Source organism: Sporothrix schenckii (genome assembly GCF_000961545.1).
Source record: "Sporothrix schenckii 1099-18 chromosome Unknown Cont44, whole genome shotgun sequence".
Classification (NCBI taxonomy): Eukaryota; Fungi; Ascomycota; class Sordariomycetes; order Ophiostomatales; family Ophiostomataceae; genus Sporothrix; species Sporothrix schenckii.
In genome coordinates, this window is record NW_015971145.1 from 3383870 (window position 1) to 3409509 (window position 25640).

Consider the following 25640-nt stretch of genomic DNA (forward strand, 5'->3'; position numbering starts at 1 on the left):
CCATCGTGCAAGGTGGTCGACATGCGTTCCAGCCGTTTGGACGGACTTGTGACACTGGTCAACCCTGTCCTTATGCTCTTTCGCGCAGAGCAGGCGAGGCGCACATAAGGGGACCGGCATTAGGGGCGACTCGGCTGCATTTTGTCTTGCCGATCGTCTGGGCGCGCACTGGCCTTTGGACGTGCCGAGTCGAGGCAGGCCCAGTTTGATACATTTGCCATGTTTTGGACGAGACGACTGCGCCCGGTAAAAAATGCCGGAGTGCGGGGTTGGAGGCCATGAGGTTGTGGGAGTAATGAAGAATGAGTAATGAGGCCCGTGCAAGCGTTTTGTGCAAATGGGTGTGCTTTTTTGATGTTCCTGTGCGGCTGTCTTGAGTCTCATTTGAGGCTCTCTTGAGGCTCTCTTGAGGCTGATCGCCAGATCTCCGACACCCCTTGACACCCAACCAGCCTTACCAGTACCCGGGTTGTGTGTCTCTGGTGGCTGCGCCGGCTCGTATTTCAATTCTTTCGTCTTCGTTTTCTCTTCTTCGTCGTCTTTTGTTCTTGTTCTGTATTTCCTCATTCGACAATTGAAAACACAGAGGCCCTCCTATTTAGACGTCCTGGCTGCCGTCTGTCGCATTGGGCTGTTGCATTCTTTTCTTTCCCGTCTTTCCTTTGTTTTTCTCTTCTTTCTTTCTTTTCCTTTTTTCCTTCGTTTTCGTCTTCCTGTCGTTTCCCACGTTCGTCATTGCATCACAGTACGATATACCAAACGATCGCCCTTTGCTCTCTGCAACAGTCGACAATGAATTCTTCCACCTCGGCGGCCGCGCCAGAATCGCCCAGCCAGGCAGACCTGGCGGCCGTGGACACCGGGCCCCAGCTGAACATTACGGTCTGGGGACTGACGGGCGTCGCGACAGCGTTCTTTGCCGTGCGGCTGTACTGCAAGTTATTACGAAAGCGCCGTCTGCGGTGGGACGACTGGGTGCTGGCGGCAGGCTGGGTGAGTTTGTGCCTTTTCACAAGGATTGCCAGGGGATGCCCAGGGCAGTGATTGTCACTAACTTGTTGAGACCGCCCTCGTCATCTCGTGTGCGTTCCAGTCGGCGTGCGTGCACTACGGCCTCGGGCTCCACGGCCGCTTCATCAAGCCGGAAAACCTCGACAACCTGCTCTTCTACTCGTACGCGGCGGGCTTCGCGTCGACGCTCGCGGCGGCGTGGACCAAGTCGTCGTTTGCCATCACGCTGCTGAGCATCTCGGACGGCCACACGCGGCACGTCGTGTGGTTCGTGCTCATCTCGGTCAACGTGGTGCTGGGCCTCAACGCGACGCTGCAGTGGGTGCAGTGCTGGCCGCCGGGGCGGCAGTGGCACCCGGGGGCGCCGGGGACGTGCTGGCTGGGCAGCCAGCACAGCCGGGCGTACAACATCTTTGTGGCCGCGTACTCGGGCTGTGCGGACATGGTGCTGGCGGTGGTCCCATGGAAGATCCTGTGGCACATGAAGATGCGGCAGGCGGAGAAGGTTGCCGTGCTGTTTGTGATGAGCATGGGCGTGTTGTAAGTTTGTGTGGGCAAACGTGCGTGCGTGGGTGGTAGACGTTTGTCTGTTGGCTAACACGAAGCAGTGCCGGCATCACGTCGTTTTTGAAAATCATGTCGCTCGATGCGATTGGGAACGTTGATCTCAGTACGTTGTGTCCGACTGTAGCGTGTTTGTGACTTGTTTGTGCTCGCCGTCGTATCTATCACTAACATCGCAGTCACCACGGTCAACCTGTTTATCTTTGGCACGGCCGAAGGCGCCATTACAATCATGGCGGCGTCAATACCCATTGTGCGCGCTCTGCTATATTCCGATGCACGACAATGACGCAGTGTCGGAGGCGGCAGCATGCGGGAGCCTCGGCCATATACACCATTTAATACAGAGCCGGGCTGTGTAATGTAGATCCAGAATGCAACGTGTATCTGTTTTCAGGATGCGAGCAAATAATAATAATATTCAAAATAAAAATAAAAAGAAAAAGAAAAAGAAAACATATCCAATGCGTGCTAAACAAAAGGTAGCGGCAGATCTGTACTAAAACAGAAAGGCTGGACCCCACGCGCTGCCGCATCTTACCCGATGTTTAGCCTTGCCGGTACGACATTCCCAGTCCGGGACAGAGCATGAGATACATAAGTCGTCCTGTCGACACGGCGATGTTGTGTTGGCTGTTGTGCGGCAATCTCTGCCACACTGTCCACGATAAACTGTCCACAATACAGCCATGTCCTCGACTCAGACGCAGACAAAGCAAGGGGATGTCATCCCGCTGGAGACGCTTGAAGTGGCCGACAAGAGTCTGCAAGACGACGGCCATGGGACAACGACGACAACAACGGCCGCCCGAATGAGTCGCAGCACGCAGCTCAAGATCCTGAGCGCGGGCTTCTCTTTTTTTGTCGCCGGCATCAACGATGGCAGCATTGGCGCCTTGTTTCCATACATTCTGCAAGACTACGGCATCACGACGGCCATTGCATCATCGGTGTAAGTCACACGTACAAAAGTGCACCAATAACCCATGCACACATTCACTTATTCACCTCTGGGAGATGGTCGACTCCCGACAACGTCTAACAACACCCCTCCCCCCAGGTATGGCGCCAATTTTGTGGGCTGGTTCGTCGCGGCCCTGTCCAACACGCATCTGTGCCAGCACCTGTCGCTCGGCGCGATGCTGCTGCTGGGCGCCGTCCTGCAGACGCTGGCGCACGCGCTGCGGCCCTGGCATCCGCCGTTTGCGCTGTTTGCGGCGAGCTTCGTGCTGTCGAGCCTCGGCCAGGCGTACCAGGACACGCACGGCAACACCTTTGCGGCGGGCGTCCGGCCGGCGGCGCACCGCTGGCTGGCGCTGATCCACGCCAGCTACGCGGCGGGCCTGTTTTGCGGCCCGTTCGCGTCGACGGCAGTGGCCTCGTCGGCATCGTCGTCGGCGTCGCGGTGGAGCCTGTTCTACTACGTCCCGCTGGGGCTGGGCGTCCTCAACGTCGGCCTCGTGGCCTATGCGTTCCGCGACGTGCTGTCCATCAAGACGAGAAGCAAGTCCGCGGCAGCAGCAGACACAGCAGCAGCCGATGCATCGCCGGGATCGGACCGCCGTGCCCTCGACTTGGTCCAGACGGCGCTGCGCAGCAAGAACGTCTGGCTGCTGAGCCTCTTCTTCTTCTTCTTTCTGGGCGCCGGCGTCACGGCCAGCGGCTGGATGGTCGACTACCTCGTGGTCGTGCGGCACGGTGACATTGCGCGCATGGGCTTCGTCCAGGCCGGCTTCAGCGGCGGCAACCTGCTGGGCCGGCTGCTGCTGGCGGAGCCGACGCACCGCTTGGGGACGCGCCGCATGATTTGCATCTACACGCTGCTGGCCATTGGGCTGCAGCTGTTGTTCTGGCTGTACGTATTTGTTCTGGGTGGTCACTGATGTGGATTTGTGGTTCTGCGTCTGCTTCTGTGTTTGTTTCTATTTCTCTCTGCTCATGTCCTCATGTCTTTTTCCTGCTGACTCGCCAGTGTCCCCAACATCATCGTGGCGTCCATCTCGGTCTGCCTCCTCGGCTTCGTCATGGGGCCCTACTTTGCCACGGTGCGTCTTCTTGTCTTCTTTGCTTGTGCTGCCTGCCCAGGACTCTTCTGCTGACACACAAAACCTCGCAGGGCATGTCCATTGGGTCCCAGCTCTTTGCGCCCGAGATTCACCCCACCGCGCTGGCCTTTGTCTTCGTCATTGCCCAGATCGGCGGCTGCCTCTTCCCCATCATCACGGGCCTCGTCGCATCCCGCGTCGGCGTCCACGTCCTGCAGCCGATGCTGTGTGCGCTGTTGGTGGCGACGGCCGTCAGCTGGCTGCTGGTCCCGCGGCCCAAGGAGAGCGGGCATGCGCTGCACGAGGAGTAGGTGCGAGTGACCAGCTCTGCGACAGTCGTTGGGTTGTGGCAGCATTTCGACATTGTGTCGTGTTGGCGTGTCCAGCAGGCATATCTACTTTGAGACTGTCTGATCCTCTCTGCATTTCACCGGCGGTCCACCAAATGACAAAATAAGGAATAAGACAATGTCGTGGCTGGTGTAGTGTAGCACCCGGGTGTGCATGTCGTATGTGATGTAAGATGTGGAGGTCCTGGGGAAAGGATGGACACTCTCGCACATAGGCATAAACATTCATATTTCATAGCTCCATTATTCGTGATGGTGTGCTGTCTCGTCTGCTGCCTGCTGCACAAACCTCCCCCCTATATGAGTTCGTCTTCCTCGCGCCACGGCTTGACACGGCCTTCCAGGCCAAACCCGGCATACTCGACGCGCTGTCCGTCGCGCTGCTGGTCGACAATGCGGCCGAACCGCAGCCGCAGCTGGCCCACGTCTGGGTCGACGGGCTGCGCGCCGACCGAGCGGCGGTATGTCTCGGCGGCGGCCTCATCGGCCAGGTTGTGGCCCGCTGGCGCCAAGAGGGCCTCGCGCAGTTGGTCGCTGCGGGTCGTCAGGAGCGTCGACGAAAACGACAGCGTGCTGACGACGCCGTTGTGGCGCAGCGCGCGGACGCCGACGAGCAGCATGGCCAGCAGGGTGGCGCCGAGCGCGGCGGCGTAGGCGGCCCAGAGCGTCGTGCGGCTGTAGACGAAGAAGAGGTGCGTCTCCGTGTAGGTGACGCGCGCGCGCATGGTGGGCGGCTGCGGCGTCGTGTAGCCGTCGAACGCGAGCAGGCTGTACGTGAAGTTGCGCGATAGGTCCTCGATGGCGGCGGCGAGGGTGCCGTTGCGGCAGCGGCTGGGGCGCACGGCCGATACGTTGTTCGCGGGCGAGTCGAAGATGACGTCGGCCATGCGCAGCAGCGAGCTGTTGTAGATGTCGGCACAGTTGATGAGCGGCGACTGCAGCAGCGGCAGCGTCGCCGCCAGCGACGTGCTGCCGCGCGGGACGCCCGCCTGCTGGATGGAGAAGGCGCCGTCGGCGGCCACGCTCAGCGTCGCGCCCAGCAGGTAAGAGAACAGGAGGTGCGTGACGTAAAAGGCCGGCGTGGCCTGCGTGCAGTTGCCGTAGGCCGACGTGTTGGCCGTGTAGTTCAAGTTGTCGTAGAGGTGGAGCGCCGACACGCTGCCGCAGGTGTCGGTCCATTCCTGCGGCTCCAGCAGCTCGACGCGGCGCGGCACTACGGTCTGCACGCCGTCGGAGAAGTCGAGCGTCACGTCGTATGAAGTGTTGTATAGCTGGCAGACGATGTTGTTGCTGGAGAAGGTCTTGGTCGATGTCGACGACGCCGGCGACGCCGACGAATTGTCCCACAGCGGGTTGACGCCGGTCGCCGCAATCAAAATCATATTGTAGAGGTACGACGGCGCGGCCGCCACGTAGACGAGCGACTCGGCAAGGGCCGTGGCGGCGTCGCTGGCGTTGGCGCTGGCGTTGTTGGGGTTGGGCAGGCCGAGCTCGCCGTAAAAGACGTCTTCAAACGTTGCAAACGTATCGTTGGCCGAGCCCTTGGGGTTGTCGATGCGCCACGTCGCCGGCACGCCAGCGCCGCCATTCTGCGCCAGCGCCTCGGCCAGGCTCATGCACTTGTACGACGGCCCGTACAGTGTCTGGTCGTACGAGCTGTTGGGGAACGGCGCCGCCACCTGCACGATGCCGTTGACGGTGCCGTCGGTGCTGGTCGTGCCGCCCGCGCTACCACCAGAACTGCCACCTGAACTGCCTGAACTGCTACCGCCGCCGCTGCCACCGCTGCCGCCGCCGCCGGCAATCGCGGCCGATGAGTACACGTTGCTAAAGAGCGTGGCAATGGCAAAGTGCGCGCCCTCGATGCGCCCGGCGCCCTCCGACGACACCCACAGCAGGTAGTCGCTGAGGTTGAGCGCCGGAACCGCCAGCGTCAGCTCGCTGGCCAGCGGGCGCGCGGCCACCGCCAGCGTCGCCGGCGTGACCACCGACGCGAGCGGCAGGCACCAGGCCAGCACCGCCACCAGCACGGCGACCTTGGCGTGGACGATGATGCTGCGGCTCGCAAACAGCGCCAGCGGGTTGTTGAGCAGGTCGAACAGCCCGTCGATGCCGTCGACCGTCATCGCCGTCCGCCGCAGCGTGTACCACACCTGCTGCGCGGCCACCGACGCCACCACCATGGAGAGCGCCGTCTTGTTGAGGAACGCCAGCGCCGTGCCGAAGCGCAGCGCCCACGTCTGCGGCCCGTTGTCGTCCTGCGTCAGCGCGCTGATTTTGTCCAGCAGACTCGAGCCCGAACTCGAGCCCGAGCCCGAAGTCGCACTCGGGGGCGCGTCCGCGAGCTGGCCGTCCTTTTCCAAATAGTACAAGTCGTGGCCGACGGCAAATAAAAGCCCCGCGATAAACAGCCCGACCGCCGCGGCCGGGTAGCGCCAGCCGATGCGCAAGCGCGGGTCGCGGACCCGCGGTCGGAGTGTCGCCGCGCGGCCCAACTTGCCCGTGAAGCCACGCCGGCCTTTGGTGAGTCTTCTGCCTGTCGTGTTGTTGCCGCCGTCCGTGATGATGTCGTTGCCCTTGCTGTCGCTCCTCACCTCCTCCACGCCGCCGTTCGTATAGATGCCCTTGTCCGCCATTGTTGAAGCAAAATCGCGTGCTGCGAAGAAGCGAAAGCAAAAGGAAGAGGGGTGGAGAATGGAATAGGAGAGGCGGCTGTTACTGCTTTCAACAGGATACTCTGGCTCCGCCTTCTCTGCCAAGAACTGAAGCGCCAGAAAATAAGATGAGACGTGCGGGGGGGCAGGCCAGATTCCTGGTTGCAGAAGGGCACTGCCCTACCAGTATTTATGTACGTAGAGCTGCGAGAGGAAGGAGAATGGAATAACGAAGAAACACACGTGTAAAATACATGTAGTAAAATGTAAATAGATAAATAAAGGCCAAAGCAAAGCGAAGAAAGTGAGGCGAAATGTCAAATCTTTCTTATTGACATCGAACAGCACCGGGTAGCTTCTTGGCGTCACTTATCCTTTTTGAGCTAAATGGGACGGGTGAAACATTCAGGGACCACAGCTGAACTGTGCCGCAAATTCGTGCCGAGGTTTGGCGACGGTGCGCCCAGTCACAAAACACAGCCTCAGTCTCCCGTTGCTCGATATTGGTCGGAGGATCGTGATGTTGCAATTTTCATGCGGCATCGATATCTGTTACGGTGTAGGATGAGACAAAAACATGCAGACATAAAGTACACATACGTACAAAAGTACCTTGTAGTGCAAGTAAACCACCGTACTGTGACATGTTAAGCGCCAGGGTGGTCCGTGCCGGCCAGACGAGGCCAGAACAGGAATCAGTTGCGAGTTGTGGCGCTTGCAGCACACCAATGCTCGGCCCCTCCCATGTGTTAAAGCGGCTCTGCGATGATGCTGTCAAAAGAACGGAAGTCGGCATTTCATGATGACGTGTTCAGGTTGAAGAACTATGACTTCTTGCCTGGGACAAATGAACCGGTACAAAAAAATAAATAAATCATAAAACAGAAACACACAAACAAAAATAATAAAAAATTGAACGGTTCTACTAACAGGACCATGGCAAAAGAATACAATTCGTACAATGATATAAGATTGACTAGCCTAAATTAGCCCAATGGCAAACCTGTTCTTAAAAAGACAAAATCTAGAATACATGTTGTAAAAAGTGGGAGAGCTTCTCTCTGCCGGCACCATGTGCCAGTTGCGGCCGTTCCAAAAGCGCCGATCCACAGAAGCAGCGTCTAGACGACTTGACGCCCCGACGCCCCACGCCTGGCGATCTACTCCTGCTTTGCCCGCGACAGGTACCATGTGGTGGACAGCGTGCCGTCCGCAACGCCGAGCGAAAAGAGAACAAGGGCACCGCCCCAGCCGATGCGGCGCGGGAAAATGCCGGCAATGCCGCCGCGGCGGGGGGGCTCTGCCGTGTTGCGCAGCACACGGGCCGTCGAGAAGGACGAGGTCTGGCCGGCCATGCGAGTGGCGGCGCGGACAGCAGTGCGGGCGATCATGGCGGACATTATGAATGGTATTGAGGTGGGGTTGAGTAGTTGTTAATTGGAGAACTGTGGTTGAAGTGGTTTATGGTTTGTTGTTCTGTGTTCTATGTTCTGTGTGTTCTGCCATCGATACTGTCCTCCTCCACTGGATTTATATGCACAATGCTGCGTTATGCTCTGGCGTTAGGCTTGGCGACGGTGCGTGGATGAAGCTGTTGGCGTTGTGTTTGAGTTGTGCTGGTGCGGGTGTTTGCGGCGTCAACGGGCCTTAGCGGACCTTAGCGGGCCTTAGCGGCCTTGCTAGCGCTAGCGGCAACCCTATCGAGCCTGTCTTACCTACCATAACAAACGCCCACTGTCGGCAGTCTTAGCGGTTCCATTGAATGGCCGGCTGACATGCGTAAGATGCGTTTTCTTACTGCGTTATGCTTCGGAATTGCCAGGCACAGTTGACCCATTGCCGTGGAATTGTCGCGTGCCATGCACATCATCGGTAAAAGTCCGCTCACAGACGCTGAGCTGATTCCGAAATGACGTATTTTTACAGAGTCCACCTTTTCAAAACGTGATGCTTCATCAACATTGATTTCAATAGAGACAGACAAATGTTAACAGTCAATACAAACAAGTCCTTTGCTCGACATGCGATACTGACAAACAAAACACCAAACGCCAATGTCATAACCATGTCCTGACCCGATCGAATCCGATGCTCACGGTTTATCGCCAGTCCTACTCAACCTCAACCACATCCACTCTCGCCTACTGCGGCCGCCGGATCGTTGGCGGCTTAAACGGCTGTCTCAGTCGGTCCATCGGCGCAAGGGTGCCGCCTCTCTGACCTCCTCCGCCTCCTCCTCCACCTCCTCGCCCAATGCCGTTTGCATGCACCTGCGCATATGTAGTCGTATGGAATGAAGTCACTGGGCGCGTTGCTATGCTGCCGCCGCTGCCTCCACCAATACCACCACCACTCTTGCCTACCAGAGCACCCAGCTGGTGGTTCTCCTTACCAACCACCGGCCGCTGTGGCGCGCGGTACGGTCGCGGCTGGTTGTAGCCGTACGGCTGTGGCCGCTGTGGCCGCTGTGGCGGAGGCACACTCGCAACCGGTGGAAGAGCGACCGGCGGCTGTCCATCATCCAGCGTCGGCTCTGCCTCGCGCGGCGGCGAGCTCGAAAAGTGGGCGTACCGCTTCTGCCTGCCCTTGTTCTTGTCTGAGTCCTTGTCCTTGCCATTGCCGCCTGCTTGGCCCATTGCGTCGGGACCACAAACAACCGCGGCCGGCAGCATGTTGCCCCGTACACCACCGAGCGACCGGTTCTTGAGCTCGGCCGGGATGCCCACAGGGACAGCAGGATCAGGGCCTTGTTGTTGGTGGTATTGGTGTTGGTGCTGGTGCGGCATCGCAAACATGCTCGAGGATCGCTGGAACCCGGCTTTGACGGGTGCAGTGGTTTGGGATCGTGCTGCTGCTGTTGCTGCTGTCGTTTCAGCAACTGTGCCGGTCGAGTGGCTCCGCGTAAAGCTCTGCATAATGGTCTGCTGGCCTGTCGGTAGAGCACCCCGTTTGCGTTTGTCGGTCGTTGTCGATGTTGATGTCGACGGCCCAGGCAACGGCCGTTTGGCAGCTTCGGCAGCCTCGGCTTCCAGCATGGCCGAATGGTGTGCCGAGGCGGTTGTGAAGCCCGGGTATGCGGCACCGCCGCCCATTGTAAAGTTGGAACCGCCGCCCTCCATCGTTGTCGTGTAGCCGCGCTGCCACGGTCCTTGCTCGCCGCCGCTGTAATCTGGCATCTCCGTCATCGTCCGCCGCCGCTTCGAGTTTTTGGTTGTTGTCATTGTAGCCCGCGTAGCTCTGCCCGCCCTGCTGCTGCTGCTGTCGCCGTCGGAACCGGCTCGAATACTCGTACCCGCCGTCTTCGTCCTCGTTGTGGTAGCGCGAGGCCTCCAGCGGGTCCAGCGGGAACACGTCGTCCAGAAGCGGCACGTTGGACGGCAGGTCCTGGTAGATGGCGCGCTCTTGGGGCACCGGCCGCCCCAGGATGTCGCCCATCTCCTCGAGCAGCGCGCGGTCGTACGCCGGGCCGCGCTCGGCACACCAGACGTCGACAATGTCGGCCAGGAACGGTGACAGGTTCTGCTCGCTGCGACGGGCCTCGCGCTCCTTGTCGCGGTCCGGCGCGCCAAAGAGCGAGTAGCTAATGTTCAGCAAACACTTGGCCCGCGTCATGGCCACGTACAGCAGGCGCCTCTCTTCGTCAATGTCCTCGGACCGGCTGTGCGGCAGCGAGCCCTCGTAGGCGGCCGGGATGAACACCACAGGCCACTCCAGGCCCTTGGCTGCGTGGATGGTCGAGATGGTCACCATCGGCAGCGGCTCGTCGGTGCCCTCTTGCGTCTTGTCGGCGTCGGCGGCGAGGCTGATGTTGGCCAGGAACTTGTTGAGCACGTCCGTCTCCTTGGTCTGCTCGACGCCATCCACTGTCGGCAGCTCGTCCTCGGCCATCAGCAGCTGCGCATTGTTCATAAACTCCCGCGCAAGCGTCACGAACTCGTCAACGTTGGCCCACCGCGCCTCGTCGTCGCCGCCGTACGTCTCGCCAATGTACGTGCGGTAGTCGAGCTGCTCGGTCAGCGCCACAATCAGCTGGACCAGGTCGTATGCCCTTGCGGGTTCGGTTGGCGTGAAGGCGTCGGTAAGGGTGCCGCCGACGTCGCTACCCTTCCCACCTGCCTTTCCTTTCTTTGCTTCCTTTCCTTCACGTCCCTCTTCCGCCCCCTCCGCCTCATCCATCGTGCCCCTGAGTCGACCTTGCAAGCGCTGGATCAGGTCGATAAAGCGCCCCATCTTCTTCTCTGTCGGCGCCGTGATGCCCGTCTTGGCCACCAGGTCGCCCCGGCAGTGCTTCGTGATCAGCGTCCACAAACTCATGCTGCCCGCCTCGGCCTCCTCGAGACACCCCTGGATCGTCTTGGGCCCCACGCCGCGGCGCGGCACATTGATGATGCGCGCCAGCACGTCGTTGTTGTGCGGCTGGTGGACGACGCGCAGATAGTCGACGAGCAGCTTGACCTCGGCGCGCTCAAAGAACTTGCGCCCGCCCATCATGCGGTACGGCACGCCTGCGCGCGCGAGCGCCTGCTCAATCGGCCGCGACAGCGCCGCCGACCGCACCAGAATGGCCACGTCGCCGTGGTTCAGCATGTGGCCCGTGAGCAGCGTCGCCCGCCGCGTTTCCTGCAGAATCCACTGCGCCTCGTGCATCGCGTCCTGCAGGCGGCGCAGAACCGGCAGCGTGCCCTTCTTATGGACCGGCAGCAGGCTCTTGTCGTAGCGCGCCGGGTCCTGCTGGATGACCTGCAGCGACGTGCTCAGAATGCACTGCGACGAGCGGTAGTTTTCCTCGAGCGCAATCTCGGCCGTGTGCGGGAAGTCGGACAGGAACCGCGCCAGGTTCGTCGTCTCGGCCGACCGCCACCCGTAAATGCTCTGGTCCGGGTCGCCCACGACCGTGATGCGGCGGCGCGCCTGTGCAAACAGTTTCATGAGCTCAAACTGGACGCCGTTGGTGTCCTGGTACTCGTCAATCAGCACGGCCTGGACGTTGGCCACGCACGCCGGGTGCGCCCGCAGCAGCTCCGTGCAGCGGATCAGCAGGTCGTCGTAGTCGAGCAGGTTGAGGCTCTGCAGGTGCTTTTGGTATTCGTCGTAGACCGTCTGCAGCGCGGCCACAAAGTCCTTGCCCTCGGCCGACCCCCCGGCGCCATGTGCCTGCTGGCTGCGGTTCTTCTGCATCTTCTGCAAATTCGTCCTTTTGTTCTTCGTCGCCTCGTCGTCGGCATCCCCTCCCACGCACCCTTTGCTCTTTTTCTTGCTGATCCACCCGCGCGCCATGGCCGCGTCCAGCGTCACGTCGAGCCGCTTGACGATGCGCTTGATGATGGCCTTGCTGTCGTGGTCGTCCACGATGCTGAAGCCCTTGGCCACGCCGATCCGCGTGCCGTACGCCGACAGGTACCGCAGCGCCACGCTGTGAAACGTGCCCAGCACAATGCGCTTCTCGCGCCCCCCGCCCAGCGCCTTGCCAATGCGCTCCTTCATCTCGCGCGCCGCCTTGACCGTAAACGTCGCCACAATCACGTTCGACGGCATGTGCCCGACCTGGTCAATGAGCCACGCGACGCGCGACGTCAGCGTGTGGGTCTTGCCGCTGCCGGGGCCCGCCAGGATGGCGACCGTGTTGGCCGTGGACGTGACGGCGCGGCGCTGGGCGGCGTTGAGCTTGGCGAGGAGGGCGGAGTGGCCAGACCCATCTCCCCGCTCCGCCGGAGCCGTCTCTGCTTTTACTTTTTGCCGTGGCGCGACGAGCATGTCGTCCGTTGCCTTGGCCTTGGTCTTGGCCCGCTTCCTGGGTGGTTCGGCATGCCGGGCAAAAATCGGAGCAGGCAGAGTAAACAGGGTCGCTGTCGTTTCTTTCGCCCCTGTTGTTTTCTTCGTCTTCGTCGTCTTCGTCGACGTAGTCAACGCGTCTGTGATTGTCGTCGCGGTAGGCGTTTGTTTTGGCTGTGTCTTCACTGGCGTAGCCTCTCGCGACGGCTCGATCTTGTACCAATCGTCACTGCTGTCGGCCTCCGAGTCGGAACAGAGATCGATAACCACTGCTGTGCGGTCCATGGCGGTGCGCGCACGCGTCGTGTTGGGGTATGTCACTGGTCTCTGCTCGTTCAAAGTGAGGCTATTGACTTGCATGGCTCCCAGTAGCGCGTCCAAGATGCACTATCCAGGCGGGCCATCCACAAGTGTCGCGTACTCACGTGACTAACATGCGCTACTCAGACCCACAGAAGCCACCGACAGAAAGGCATGATCTGCAAGCCACTGAACACAAGGCTGAGATGAAGCACATTCATGGTTTATGACGACAGTCCTATTGTGTTTATACAGTTGGCTGGCTATTTGAACTGTCCCCCTACGGCGACCACATTTATAACAATGACAGCAAGAGTACCTATTTATGTACTCAAGATTGTATCCCCTGTTTCTAGGAAATGTTGAACCACTTGAAAGGCACATTCGATAGACGATGCTGGTATTGTAAACGACAATTGTAAACGGCAATTGTAAACGTCTAGACGTCCAGAAGTGGAAGATACTTCCAAGGGTCGTGGTGGAGAACGCAAGACTAGAACCGCCAAAACGTCAAGGGAAAACAGCAGAAAGAAAAAAAAATAGAATACGCCCGGCTCGTAACGTAAATAATAACAGGAAACGAATCAATACTCCATATTTATCATCCCTATCCCCGTATGTTAAAGATGTAGTAGAAACAAAAGCAACCCTACCCCTTGGGAAAACTCCCCGGCAATATCCGTCCATAAATAACAAATAGGCGATGACAAACATGGGAAAGGCAGTATACAATCCGACGCAAGAACGTCGATGCAAATGACAGCCTTGTACGCTGCAGTGTATACAGTAAAAAAACAAATACATGCCACAAAGTGAGCTTTCATAAAAGACAAGGCGTATATGAACGAGATAAAAAAGGTATAATGATGAGACGCTTGAGAAACAGACACGGTCTGAAAACTGGACATGTGGCAGAAAGAAGAGAGGAATGAACGGCAACGCTACGCTGCAATGGCTTCCGGGACAGCGTCCACTCTGTGGAACGCATCCTCCCTCGCAGCAATGCCACCTTGGCTCTCGACTTCGACCTCACTCTCAACTCTCGTTCTCACTGTCGTTCTCGCTCTCGCCCTCGCCCTCGCCTTCGCTCATGCTTCCGTACCCCGTATCGTTGTCAATGCCGACCACGCTCCGCGTCACGGCCAGGCATCGGCGCACCATGCTGTGGCGCACGCCCGCGTCCAGGCCGCCCCGGTCGCTGATGGGGCCGCCGATCCAGACGCGCAGGGAGCCTGCCAGCTGCTCGAGCGAGATCGCACAGGCGTCGGCAGCGACGCGGCGGGCGTGCAGGGTCAGCATCAACCGGAAGGCCGCGGCACAAGCCAGCAAGGACACTTGGTGTTGGGCACCAGGCAGGACAGCGTCGACAGACGCCAGAATGTCCTGGGGCAGGGCGGCAAAGCGCTGGAGGTGCGCAAGGGCCATGGCGCACCGCAGGGCGATGAGCGCCTCGCGGTCGGCCATCAGCCGCGTCAGGGGCGCATCGACCAGCGGTTGCAGGCTCTCGTCCGCGTTGAGGCTCGGGCGCAGCGCCTGCAGCGCCACGGCGATGCTGGCGCCGCGCTTCTCCTCGACAAGCACCGCGCGGGCGACAAGGGCGCGAACTTGGGCGTGGGAGCCGATGGGGGCGATCTTGGCCGCCAAGTCGATTTCGGCAGCAATGGAGTCGGCCAGGTCGGATTGGTCCTCGTCGCTCTCGGCGGCCAAGGATGTCGTGAGAATGCGATGCACGAGAAGAGACGAGAACCAGGCGGCAACGGCGTCGAGTGGCGAGAGCACGGCCGGGTCCTCGACAACGGCGTTCATACCGTCCATATCGACGACGGCAGCCGGCACGTCAAATGTGGTGGGTCGGTTAAATGCTAGATTGTAGGCGCGCTCGATAACATCGTCGTTGAGGACGTCATCGCAGTCTTCGGCCAGGAGAGCCTCCAGGTGGCTGGGAAGTCTGTCGTCGGCTTGCAGCGAGAACGCACTGCTGACATGGTCGCTGCCGCTGCCGCTGCCGCCGCTGCTGTCGTTGCCGCTGTCGCCGCTGCTGCTGCTACCGCTGTTGCCGCCAGTGTTTTGCAGCTGCATGGCCAGCAGATTCCGCTCGCGCGCGGCATTCCACTTGCCGCGGGCCCAATAGGCGGCGACGGCGTCGAACAAGGCGTTCTTGCCGAGGTGGCGCACGAGAATGCGAATGTGCAGGGCGTTGAGCATGAGTCGCAGGGGCGTATCGGGCAGGGTATGCGAAGCCAGCAACGTCAGGGTCAAGCGCCTCTCGTTGATCTCGACATCGCCGCCGGCCAGCTGGGCGTCCAGAGCAATGGCCCAGGACTTGATGCGGGCGGTCTCCTGGTCCTGCGTCAGACCCGTCAGCATGCTGTAGCGCTCGATGCCAAGGGCATTGCGGGTGCTGAGCTTCATCATCTTGAGAATCAGCGCGGCAGCCTCCAAAACGAAATTGTGGCGCGGGACCCAGACGGTCTGGATGGCCGTCAGCCAGGCATTGCGGCGGACGTGGATCGGCGAGGCCAGCGACGGCGCCGCCTGTGGCACCTGGTGGGTCTTGTCTTGGGCAGTGGGCTTGGGTGCAGCGAAGAAGGAGGGCACAAAGGCCCACAGGAGCATGCCCAACAGCAGCAGAAGCTTGAGGTGGGACACGATCTGTGCGGTCGCGACGTAGTAGCCGCCGAAGCCAACGTGCGCGTCGGAGGCCACCAATGGGCGCAGGAGCTGCAGAGGCAGAGCGAACAGGCCACGGCCCTCGGTCGATTCGGGGTCGATCTCCTGCTCACGCGCAGCCTCGAAGAGCATCAGACCGGCAAGCGAGCCGACCATCATCTTACCGAGGTAAGGGGCGCCGGCCTGCCAGCGGCTCTGCTGCGCTTGCTGTTGCTGCTGAATCTGTTGCTGGCGGATGACGGCAGGTGTGCCTTGGAAGGGCTGTTGCGGGACGGGGTAGGGACGGCCAGCGGCGGCCTGGGCTTGGAGGATGCGCTTCATCTCTTCGGGGACGGGGATCATGCCGACCGGGTCAGGACCGCGCGGTGTGGTGATTGGCGGCGCACTCATAAAGGCGGCCATCGGGTTGGACTGGCTGGACGTGGGACCACTAAAGGGCATGGGCATGGGCGACGGCTGTGCCATGGGGCTCATGGAGTTGGCGTTGGACAGGGCGCCGTGCATGAACAGCTTCTCGAAGGCGGCAATACGCTGCTGCATCTGGCTGTTTTCGTCGAGGAGCCGGTTGTTCCGCTTCTCGAGATGGCGAATGTATTCGGTGGCTTTGCTGAGGACGGTGGCCTTGTTGAGCTTGTGGGCGGGTGTCAGGCCGTGCAGCTCCTCACGGTCTTCGGTGGTGTCCTCGCCGCGCGCGCTCTTGGACATGATGCGCAAGCTGGGCACACTGTCCCGGAGCGCAGCGATCTTGTCGTTGAGGTTTGTGCGATACCGCTTCTCGATCATGTTGTGAGCCGTCTTCTTGACGGGCTGGGAGCCGTCCTCGTCCTCGTCATCGTCGTCCTCGTCCTCGTCGGCCGATGGCTTGCGTTTGCGGCTACCATTGCGGGTGGGATCGGCGGCGTCGGGCGAAGAAACAGCACCGCCGCCAGCACTGGACTGGGGGCTGGCCTGGCTTTTCGGGCTGTGATACTGCAGGTGGGCGGGCATGGCGATGTTCTTGAGAGCGGCCTGCTGCTCTGGGGTCAATGAACTCAGAATTTCGGGTGCGGGTTGTGGCCGGACCTGGCCTGGTTCTTGTGACGCGACTTGGCCTGGCTGCTGAGATTGCTCTTGCAGGTGGAGTTGCTGCAGGTTTTGCTGGAAGAAGGATTGTTGCTGCAGCTGCCGCTGAAGCAGGTCGCCGCCGTCTTGGCTCTGATCGGATGGTTGCTGTCCCTGCTGGAGGGGCGCGTCCGCATGTGGACGCTGCGGAAGCGGCCAGGTGAACTGCGGTGCGGCGTTGGAGACGCCCCACTGCTGGGCGCCAAACTGGAACTGGGGGTTGTAGAAGCCGCTGGGGATGGCGGCCGGGTTGAAGCTGCCCTGCAGCTGCTGGAGGGCGGAAGGGTCGAAACCGCCGCCGCTGCCGGCGTTGAGGGTGTTCGGGAAGACTCCCCAGCTGTTGGGGTTTTGGAGGAAAAAATCACCACCGGAGGTGGGGGCAGAGGTCGTACCGGCAGCGTCGGACGGGATGGAAGAGTCGGGGGCAATGGTGGACGAGGCAGTGAGGAAAGGCGGTACGGAGCTGACGGGGCTATTGTTGAAACTCGATGTGTTGCTGGCGTCGCTATTCGTGCCGCCGTCGCTGGTGATGCTGTTCGTCTTGGCCTTCCTGTGGCGATGCACGGAGGACTTGGAGCTGGTATTGCTGCCCGGACTCCGACTGAGGCGGTTGCTGGCAGCTGCTGCGCTGGTGAAGACGGAGGGTTCGGGTTTGCTGTTGGGGTCGGTATTCATAAGATCCTGTTGGTGCGTGTCAACAAAGCCATGCGACATGGTGCTGCTGGTCGTCGCCGGCATGCTTCCCAGGCCGTCAGGCGAGAGATCATAAGACTCGAGACCCGCAAAGGCTTGGGCAGCCTCCTGTTGATCAGCCATGATGCAACCTTTCGACCTTGAAGCAGTTGACACGCTCGTCGGCGCTGTCTGGTGTAGCAGTCCTGCAGTCAGTCGGCCTCGTCGGGTGGTGGTATGGGCTTCGTCTCGAATCGTATGTCGGTGTCTCCTCTGTCGTTGTCTTTCTCTGTGGCACGGGCTTCGCCGTGCGCGCCCTAGACAACAAATCTTTCGAAGGATCAAAAATGGCCTGACCGGACGATGGTGCCAGGGTATATCTCCGGAAGTGGGCGAGACGGACGTAAAGTAAGAGGTGGGGAAGGGGCGGATGCAAGGAAAAGTGGTGCGGCTCTTCCCACACGGCTGGCTGAATATGGGAGCCGTGAGTAGGAATGGAGAGAAAAAAAAGACGGCCAGGTCGAAAAACGTCGTCGAGCGGAGAACGAGTGCACTGGGGAGAGCAGGAAACAGACAAGAATGGCTACAGACTGTCTACGACTCTACTGCCAATGGCTTGCTAGAGGCGCACCATGCCGCAGATTGCTGAACAGCCCAGCCAGCAATTGAGATGTCCGTCCGAGGACAAACGACGAAAGTGGCGCTCCCGCAGAGACGGCGTGTTGTCTCGGGTGTCGCCTTGGGTGGTCGTCCTGGGCTCTTTGGGATTGTCTTGGGCCGTCACGGAGGGTCTTTGGTTGCTTCGAGTTCGTTTGGGTCGCTTTGGGGTCTGGTTTCCAGTTCGTTCGTGCCTCGATCGTACCTCGATCGTTCCTCGATTTCGATCGTCCCGTAGGCTTCGTCGCAATCTGGCGGCCGCAGGCCAATCTCGTCGAGTAAGATAGCGAGGCGGGCCGGGCAAAGAGAATATCGAAAAAGGATGTGAGGGAGAAAGGGGCAGGGAGAGAAACAATGGACGGGAACGGACGGCGATGGAAGAACAAAAGTCGTACGACGGGGAAGGTGACGAGAGGTTTTGGGCAGGAAGGAAGGAACGGTTGCAGCGCATCGAGAGAAAATGTGCGGCCGTCGGGACTTGGTCGAGGGGAGGGACGGCGCCTAGTGATAGGCTGGATCAGGCCATCGTTTCGAAGAATCGGTCCATACGCCGTTCAGTAGCGTCGAGATATGAGGGCATGATGGCATTTGGGCATTTAGGTGATCGCTGCTCGCCCACGGTCCGCTCATGCACCGCGACAGGGCCCGCAAGCACTGTAACGACCTAGCGCACGGAGTACTAATGACGCCTAGAAGTCCACTAAAAGCCTAGTACAGAGAAAATTAGAGAGAATTGTGGCACAAAGCATCGGGAGGGGCAGGAGAAAAGACAGTGCATAGAGTATCCGCACGGTGCTCTCGCACGGCTGCGCAACATACAACCAGGGCACCGCTGAAGCAAGTCGGTACAGGCGCCGTATGTAGGAAAGAAAAGTATCTACAGAGAGCATCATGTGAAGCAGAAGCAAATACGGAGTAATGCAGAACAAGGAACCTACGATGGGAGACTGGAGACAGGCGGGAAGGGATGCGACACATGCGAGGAGTGGCATTCCCAGAGCGCAAGGGCGCAAGGACTTGGATCCACAACATAAACATGCCATGTGCGCATCCGCAGCATGCAGAAATACAGGGGTGCTGGGCGAGCGACGGCGTCGTGTTGCTGCATCCCTACCTCCAAATGTGTTCTCAAGAGTTCTCAATGAGTTCTCCTCATACACTTCAAATGTGCTCCTTCCCATTTCTCCGCACTGACGGTCGCTTTTGCACTTTCCCGAGAGACAGCCTTTGCACTTGCTGGTCAAGTCCTTTGCTTTCCAAGCGAGACAGGGAAGGAACGAATGGAAACAAGGAACAGACTCCTACCGCAGAAATTGCAAGTACAGAAACTGGATGTATTCACACCGTATGACGCTGCCCAGCAATCTTATGGACGAACCATGACACAATACAACATGTATCCAGATATGTGCGTCCGTTGGCAACAAGTGGCCGTGACTGGACAAGCGAAGAGAAAAGTTTGCAAAACGTACATGGTGGAAGCGCACGTGAAACGGCGCCTGGAACGGAAGCAACGAGGCAGGAACGCGCAGACGGGCAGATTGGGAAGGTGCCTGTCCGGTACGTAACCTCCTGCCTCATCGCCACCCCGCCAGTGAAAGAAAATTGGTAACAATGAAGCTCAAACAAAATAACACACAAGCTGGCTCGCTGGATATCGATATAGCACATGCATTGAGTTGTGCACTTCACATCAACGGTAATTGCCGTTAAGAATAGTTCGCTCATGGTCCAGAAACTTCGGCAAGGATCCACTGTTAAGCTGATCGGCACGGTTAAATCTATCCACATCGACTTTTTTGGCACTAAACCTTGCTTTTTGCCCATTGCAGGAGTACTTCAACTTGAAATACGAGGACCGCGCTGTCGAAACGGTTGGCCAAGGACAAAGAGCAAGAATATGGCCATTAAAAATGGAAAAAAAATACTAATAAAGAAGGCATGGACGTAAGGACAAGACAATAAAACATACGAGATTGGGGCAGACACGAAAAAGTAAAGAAGAAAAAAGAGAGCATGCGCAAGAAAAAGAGAGACAAAAAAAAGAGAAAAACTACGCCCGTTCGCGGTCTCCAAGACGCCGTCTCGGCTTGGACAACGGCGAGCAAGGTCAAGATAAGAAAGCGGAAGACTGAGAACAAAGGAGAGACAGACGAGATGGCGATGCGACATGACGACTGCAAAGACCTTGTCGAAAACGGGGACGAGAGAGAACGCCACATTGGCCTGTTTTGGTGGCGACTTCGGAGGCTTTGACATTGTGCAGTGACTATAGTCGTCATTTAGAGTAGTGACCAACAAATGCCTAAACCAACATTTGAAGAGAGGCTGTCTGTTGTTGCTGGTGGCCATTGTCGCGCCAAGAGGCGGCGAAGACGACAAGGCCGAGCCTAGAAACAAAAAAAAAAATCGAAATGAAAAAAAAAGAAGAAGAAGAAAAGGAAGAACACAGTCCCACGCTGCTATTAAGATGGCAGCTCAGAGTAACGATTGTCGTCCCTGAAAAAATACAGTGCAATACATTGTTGTGGTGGCCTTTGGCGTGCAAACCACGAGTGGTACAATGTATACGACTGGATAATTGTATGGCGTAGACAAATTATCATACCCTACGGAGTACTCCGTATGTCCAATCTGTGCCGCGTCATGGAAATCGTTGCCGCGTTTCAAACGCATCCGAAACAGACGGGGTCGCGACTAAGAAAGGAAGACTGCGATTCTGGTGGTCCATGCGCCAGGCGGAACAATTCCATTCGCGGCGTTCGTGACATACGATCATATGAAACAAAAAAATAGCATGTTCAATATCAGCCGAATTTGCCAAAACAGTCCTATGTCCAGGGCCAGCTCCATCGCACTCAAATATTCAAATAGTAAATTCAATTCAAATTCAAAGCAGGTTGTATCGCCTCTCGCATAGCGAAAGATCAATGATGGAATAACGGAGAGCCATCAAACGGTAACAAAAGAAAGAGTGGTCGGTATTCTAATCATCAAATGAACATATGAACAAGGGTCTCAAAAACTAGGTAGGTAACAAAGAAAGTAAAAGAGATAAAATCACAAACAAAAAAAAACTAAAGACAGGCCGAATGGCTGTGGTCAAAGACCAGAAATGGCCAGAAGAGATCCAAGGCCGGAAATAAAAACAAGACACCATCGGCATAAGCTCAAAACACAACGCATCATCGCCTCGACAGTGGCCTACCATATGTCCTCGGTGCTCTGCACCATCTCCATTGTCGGCGTCTTGGGCTCCAGCCGCCGCATCCGCTTCCGGTCCGCCTTGGTCACCAGACTCGGCGTCATCGGAATCACGGGCGAGAACGGCTGGTAGGGCGTGTAGGGCACCGGGGCGCCCGTCCACGGCGTCTGCGAGCCCGTACCAAACCCGGGCGACATGGGCTGGGCGCGCTCAAAGACGGTCTGCTTGGTCTGGTTGTGCGTGGCAAACGAGGGCGACGTGATGGCGGGTTCGTAGGCACGGAGGGGGAGGCCGCCGCCGGTGCGCACGGCGGAGGGGGCGTTGCTGCGGCCGAGGCCGGAGACTGCGGAGGACGACGAGGGAGAGGCCGAGGCGAAGACGACGCCCGTCGGCGACATGGGCTGGTTCAGGCCAGAAAAAGTCGTCTTGGTGGCCCGCGGCGAGGCCGGCAGAGACGCCAGCGACGGGAACCGGTTGACGCCCGGCTTGGGCGACGTGGGCAGGCCAACCAGGGGTGCTGACGAGTCCGCCGAGGAGTTGGAGACGCTGGAGACACCGGAGACGGCCGAGACGCCGCCCGACGGTGACACGGCCGACTGCGGCTCGCGTGCGTGGGGGGCCGACGTGGTGGCCGTGTCCAGAGACAGGTTCCGGGGCGGCATCGGTCTGTTCGGGGACGCGGAGCCAGGGCCCGCGCCAATCGAGGCACCGATCCGCTCGTCAATGCTCAGCGTGCTCAGCGGCGACGTCTCGGGCGTCGGCTGCTGCGTCGGCTGCTGCGTCGGGACAGGCGGCGGGGCGGCCGGGGCATAGTGCCGCGGCGAGATGGGGTTCATCTCTTCCGCCTCTACGTAGCCGCCGCCGTTGCCGTACCCGTAGCCGCTCGGGGCCGCGCCGTTGGGGGCCGCAAACCGTGGGAAGGTCCCCGACATGGGCGTCATGATGGGCGATGAGATGCTCACCCCTTGCATCTTCTTCTTGCCGCGCGGCGACTTGAGCGCCGACAGGATTGACGACGCGCGCGACGTCCGTTCTGAGCGTTCGGGCCGCTCGCCGTCGCCCGTCAGCACGAGGTTGGCCGGCTTCGACTTGACCTTTCGGAGCAGTGTCGAGGTCGAGCTGGTCGACTCGTCCTTGCGGTGGATGGGGTAGTTGTAACTCTGGGGCGGCAGCGACGTCGCGGGGCTCGGGTTGTTGAAGCCCACATTGGCGCCCGGGTTGGCCACAATCGGCGAGCTGCGCGTGCTGTTGCTCCCCGACTGCGGGCCCAGCGACGCCGGTGGGTCGGGCAGGACCACGCCGTTCGCCTTGGCCTCCTCCTGCTCCATCACGTACTTGTACATCTGCTCCAGCTGTGATTGCGCCATCTCGCGGTCGGCCGTCACAATGTCCTGGTCTACCGACGGATCGACGCCGGGCACGCGAAACGACGACGCGTACGACGCCGACAGGTACAGATTGCTCTTGGCGTGCAAAGACGACACAACGGTGCCGCCGTGGGTCTCGGTCGGGCTGACGGAGTGGTCAAAGTGGGACGCAGCGTAGCTGCTGGGATCAAAGGCGGCCCCGTTGCTGTCGTTGCCGTTGAAAAATCCCGGCGTCTTCACGGCAAACGGCACGACGCTGTCTTGCAGCTGCAGGGTCTCGGGATGGACGAAAGCAAACGCCTGCGACGGCGGGAGGTCGTCAAACTCTTCGCCGGACCGCAGGTGTTCGCGGCGGCGCTTGGACAGCAGCAAGAGGGCGACGGCGACGACCACGAGGCAAAAGGCGTACGAGCCAACGATGCCGCCGATCTGCGCGGGAAGGTAGGCGGTGTCGGACAACGGGGCGGGCAGGCCGTCGCGGGTGCGGTGTGATGAAGCAAAAGCGGCGACGTCTACGTCGCGCTGGATGACAGAGGCCGAGACGACGGCGAACGAATAAGTCAAGGGCGAAGCGAAGAAGAAAAGAGTGGATGCCTGGTGATGTCGACTCGTTCGCATGTTGGAGGGAAAGAGAGGAAAGAGGAAAGGAGAGAAGGAGAGAGGGAGGGCGGGTGGAATGTTATAAGGATGGTAGGATAGTAACAAAATGGAGGGACGAAACGTCTCCGTCTCGATGTTGTTGTTTATGTTTTGTCTTTTCTGGGTCTGTTTCTGCTTGTGTCCACGGTGAAGATCGCCGAATCCCCAAGGAGACTCAAATGATGAGACGCATGATGCAGCACAAGGGACACTTTGCGAGGGGGCTGAACAAGGGGAGGGACAAGAACAAGGAGAGAAAGAAAAGGAAAATGGGATGTGGCGTGGTGGGAAACAGCCAAAGGTCCAAAAGGGATCAAAAAGGAGAAATGCATATCACAGAAATCCCGATGGGCACCGCGGGACGCACGTCGTATATACCGTCCTCAGCGGCTGGTGATACTCGAAGCCGTTTGGGGCAAGGCCCACCGATGGACCGACACATCTCAATGCTGCGCAAGGTCGAGGAACCAGCCGTGTCCCTCGCCTTTGTTTGCTGGCCACTCGCTTCCAAGAGCAGCGACAATCACACTTGTTGACCCGCTCTTCTTCCTGCTGTCCCCTCTCGCTCCGTCACTCGTTGTGATGAACAGGGCGGCTGGAGGTGGTGCTGAGCGTGGGCTGGCACTGGCCTGGACGTCGTCGCTCACCCCAGCAGAGCGCCCCATTGGCTGTAGACCCTGGACGGTGCCGGGCCGCCCACGAGCCAATCCGCCCGGGGTGCTAAGCGCCGGCCTTCGGGGCGCTCTTTCCTCTTTTGATGGCAATTGGTGTGCGTGTGAAATGATTGGCTATATCGTCGTGGTGGACCCCACTTAGGTCCCTTGGGCTCCACTTTATGTCTGTGTCGACCTGGGCTCCTCTCCCCGCCATTTCACATTGTGTGCCGTGTGCCCTGTTCCCTCTGGGATGCATTGGCTGCAGGCTCATATTTCTCTTTTTTGCGTCCAATTTTGCTTCCTTGGTTTTCTGGTTCCTGTCGATTTTACACTGTTTCGCCTCGGATGGTAATTAGAATGCGGATTCTCAAGATCTGATCTTGTTGGGGGTGTCTTGTGTTCCTCACATACAGAGGATGTGTGGCTTTGAAGTGATTATCGTACGTCGTTGGCTGAGAGGTTGGGGGAAGTTCGACACACGACTGCCCGCTTCCTAAAAATAACTATTCAAAGGGCCGCCAGGCGCAAGTCCAGACTGCTCCCTGTAAATTTACGTGGTATGGGACAAGCTTTCTTTGAGCAGGGGACTGGGCGCCTCGTGCTGTCTTTCTCTCTCTCTCTCTCCTTTCATTCATGCACTTTGTCCCAAATTCGTCTCCCCACCATCACGTTTGTGACTGCCGTGATCATAACCCCTTGCAGATGCAGATTGTGCAAGCGAGAAAATCTCGAAAGTGTACTGATACCATCATCATGTCGACTGCCGTCGATTAATTGCATCGGTCGTGGCAACGGTAGGTCTGTATGCAAAAGGTCTTCTACAGGAGATCGCCATACGAAGCGCCGTTGACTATGATCGGCATCGCATTGCACCTGTGAAAGATTCGATCACAGTCACAGTCACCTACTCTCCAGACTCCTGGTTGGGCCATGGAAAGTGCATGCCCCTTCAACATACGTCAGGTAATTGTATTTGTTTCCCTTCGTTTCCTGTCGCAGTGGGGGCCAAAAATGGCGAACCAAACAACGACGTGCTTTAATGACATAGAACAAGCAATGGACCAAAAAAAAATGTCAGAAAGAAAGATCGACGTGGCCGTTATCTCCATTGAGCCATTTGCACTTGATATTCATGCCGGCAGGCACGCATTTGTACCGGCGTAATTTAACATACTTCTTCTTCACCTCAGTGAACAGGCAAGGACAGGCGAGGAAGCAGGCAGATTCAAGGCCAAGGTCACGCACCACACTCACAGCACCCGGTGCACAGACCTATGATGTGACGGAATTTACACCATACTACGTACAATTCGATTGAATAGAAAATACCACCCTAACCAACCGACCCTTGCTAATGTCCCATTTCAATATTCAATGCTTTGCTTACTACGGAGAACCGACCTATCATCATTGATGTCTCTCCTCCGCCAACTAAGTCAAAACAGTGGCACATCTGTACAGAATTATCACTTTTGACATGGTGACAACAGGCAACTTCTCCAGAACGAGGAAAAGGTGAAGAAACAGACCTTGCCAACTGATGGGGCTAACCATGGTGTTTTATCTTAGACAGAAGCAGAGACAATGCCGTGTTTACAACTTTTTACATGGCTGTATATTTCGTTGGTGCACGTGGGCTCTAGAAGTTGAACATTGACAACAGCTCAGAAAGCAAATACCGAAGAAAAGTCCATATCTTGCCTTATTTTCTCTTTAAAGGGACAATTAATATTTTGTAATTGTTTTCAGTCATATAATTTTTTTCATCAAGGGTTTCTTTCTTTTGAATACAAGAGTACTAAAGTACGTAATATAACTTCTGTCGAGCACGAAGCAAAAGACCACAGCACTGTCACAAATGTAGCCTACTAAGAACTCTACAGCGTATTACTGTTTCCCGAAAAAATAATTATCCAAAAACCGTTGTCTGTATATCATAATCATAAAAGAAAAAAAGCCACGGTGCCACCGAAAAAG

General features: G+C 58.3%; 9 protein-coding genes across 9 annotated transcripts; 3 read left to right on the forward strand and 6 right to left on the reverse strand.

The window, feature by feature from the left end:
• Window positions 1-792: 792 nt before the first annotated feature.
• SPSK_09502 (uncharacterized protein) lies at window positions 793-1864 on the forward strand (the record flags this gene model as incomplete). The annotated part of the gene is made up of 4 exons (XM_016736074.1): window positions 793-993; window positions 1064-1551; window positions 1620-1681; window positions 1755-1864. The coding sequence occupies 4 exons, from the start codon at window positions 793-795 to the stop codon at window positions 1862-1864; spliced, it is 861 nt and encodes a 286-aa protein (XP_016587849.1).
• Window positions 1865-2264: 400 nt separating this feature from the next.
• SPSK_09032 (MFS transporter) lies at window positions 2265-3931 on the forward strand (the record flags this gene model as incomplete). Its single annotated transcript, XM_016735613.1, has 4 exons — window positions 2265-2527; window positions 2636-3430; window positions 3548-3620; window positions 3692-3931. The coding sequence occupies 4 exons, from the start codon at window positions 2265-2267 to the stop codon at window positions 3929-3931; spliced, it is 1371 nt and encodes a 456-aa protein (XP_016587850.1).
• Window positions 3932-4266: 335 nt separating this feature from the next.
• On the reverse strand, window positions 4267-6606 carry SPSK_08647 (uncharacterized protein; the record flags this gene model as incomplete). The annotated part of the gene is made up of 1 exon (XM_016735238.1): window positions 4267-6606. One exon carries the CDS (start codon window positions 6604-6606, stop codon window positions 4267-4269), a length of 2340 nt encoding a protein of 779 aa, XP_016587851.1.
• Window positions 6607-7784: 1178 nt separating this feature from the next.
• On the reverse strand, window positions 7785-8024 carry SPSK_10184 (uncharacterized protein; the record flags this gene model as incomplete). The annotated part of the gene is made up of 1 exon (XM_016736734.1): window positions 7785-8024. The coding sequence occupies one exon, from the start codon at window positions 8022-8024 to the stop codon at window positions 7785-7787; it is 240 nt and encodes a 79-aa protein (XP_016587852.1).
• A 741-nt stretch (window positions 8025-8765) lies between these two features.
• SPSK_08337 (DNA helicase II) lies at window positions 8766-12756 on the reverse strand (the record flags this gene model as incomplete). The annotated part of the gene is made up of 2 exons (XM_016734937.1): window positions 8766-9870; window positions 9917-12756. 2 exons carry the CDS (start codon window positions 12754-12756, stop codon window positions 8766-8768), a joined length of 3945 nt encoding a protein of 1314 aa, XP_016587853.1.
• Window positions 12757-13731: 975 nt separating this feature from the next.
• SPSK_08380 (hlh transcription factor) lies at window positions 13732-17283 on the reverse strand (the record flags this gene model as incomplete). Its single annotated transcript, XM_016734979.1, has 1 exon — window positions 13732-17283. The coding sequence occupies one exon, from the start codon at window positions 17281-17283 to the stop codon at window positions 13732-13734; it is 3552 nt and encodes a 1183-aa protein (XP_016587854.1).
• Window positions 17284-19812: 2529 nt separating this feature from the next.
• SPSK_10185 (uncharacterized protein) lies at window positions 19813-20052 on the forward strand (the record flags this gene model as incomplete). Its single annotated transcript, XM_016736735.1, has 1 exon — window positions 19813-20052. The coding sequence occupies one exon, from the start codon at window positions 19813-19815 to the stop codon at window positions 20050-20052; it is 240 nt and encodes a 79-aa protein (XP_016587855.1).
• Window positions 20053-21000: 948 nt separating this feature from the next.
• Window positions 21001-22986, reverse strand: SPSK_08803 (uncharacterized protein; the record flags this gene model as incomplete). Its single annotated transcript, XM_016735390.1, has 1 exon — window positions 21001-22986. One exon carries the CDS (start codon window positions 22984-22986, stop codon window positions 21001-21003), a length of 1986 nt encoding a protein of 661 aa, XP_016587856.1.
• Window positions 22987-23450: 464 nt separating this feature from the next.
• Window positions 23451-23672, reverse strand: SPSK_10208 (uncharacterized protein; the record flags this gene model as incomplete). Its single annotated transcript, XM_016736753.1, has 1 exon — window positions 23451-23672. The coding sequence occupies one exon, from the start codon at window positions 23670-23672 to the stop codon at window positions 23451-23453; it is 222 nt and encodes a 73-aa protein (XP_016587857.1).
• Between the last annotated feature and the right edge of the window lie 1968 nt (window positions 23673-25640).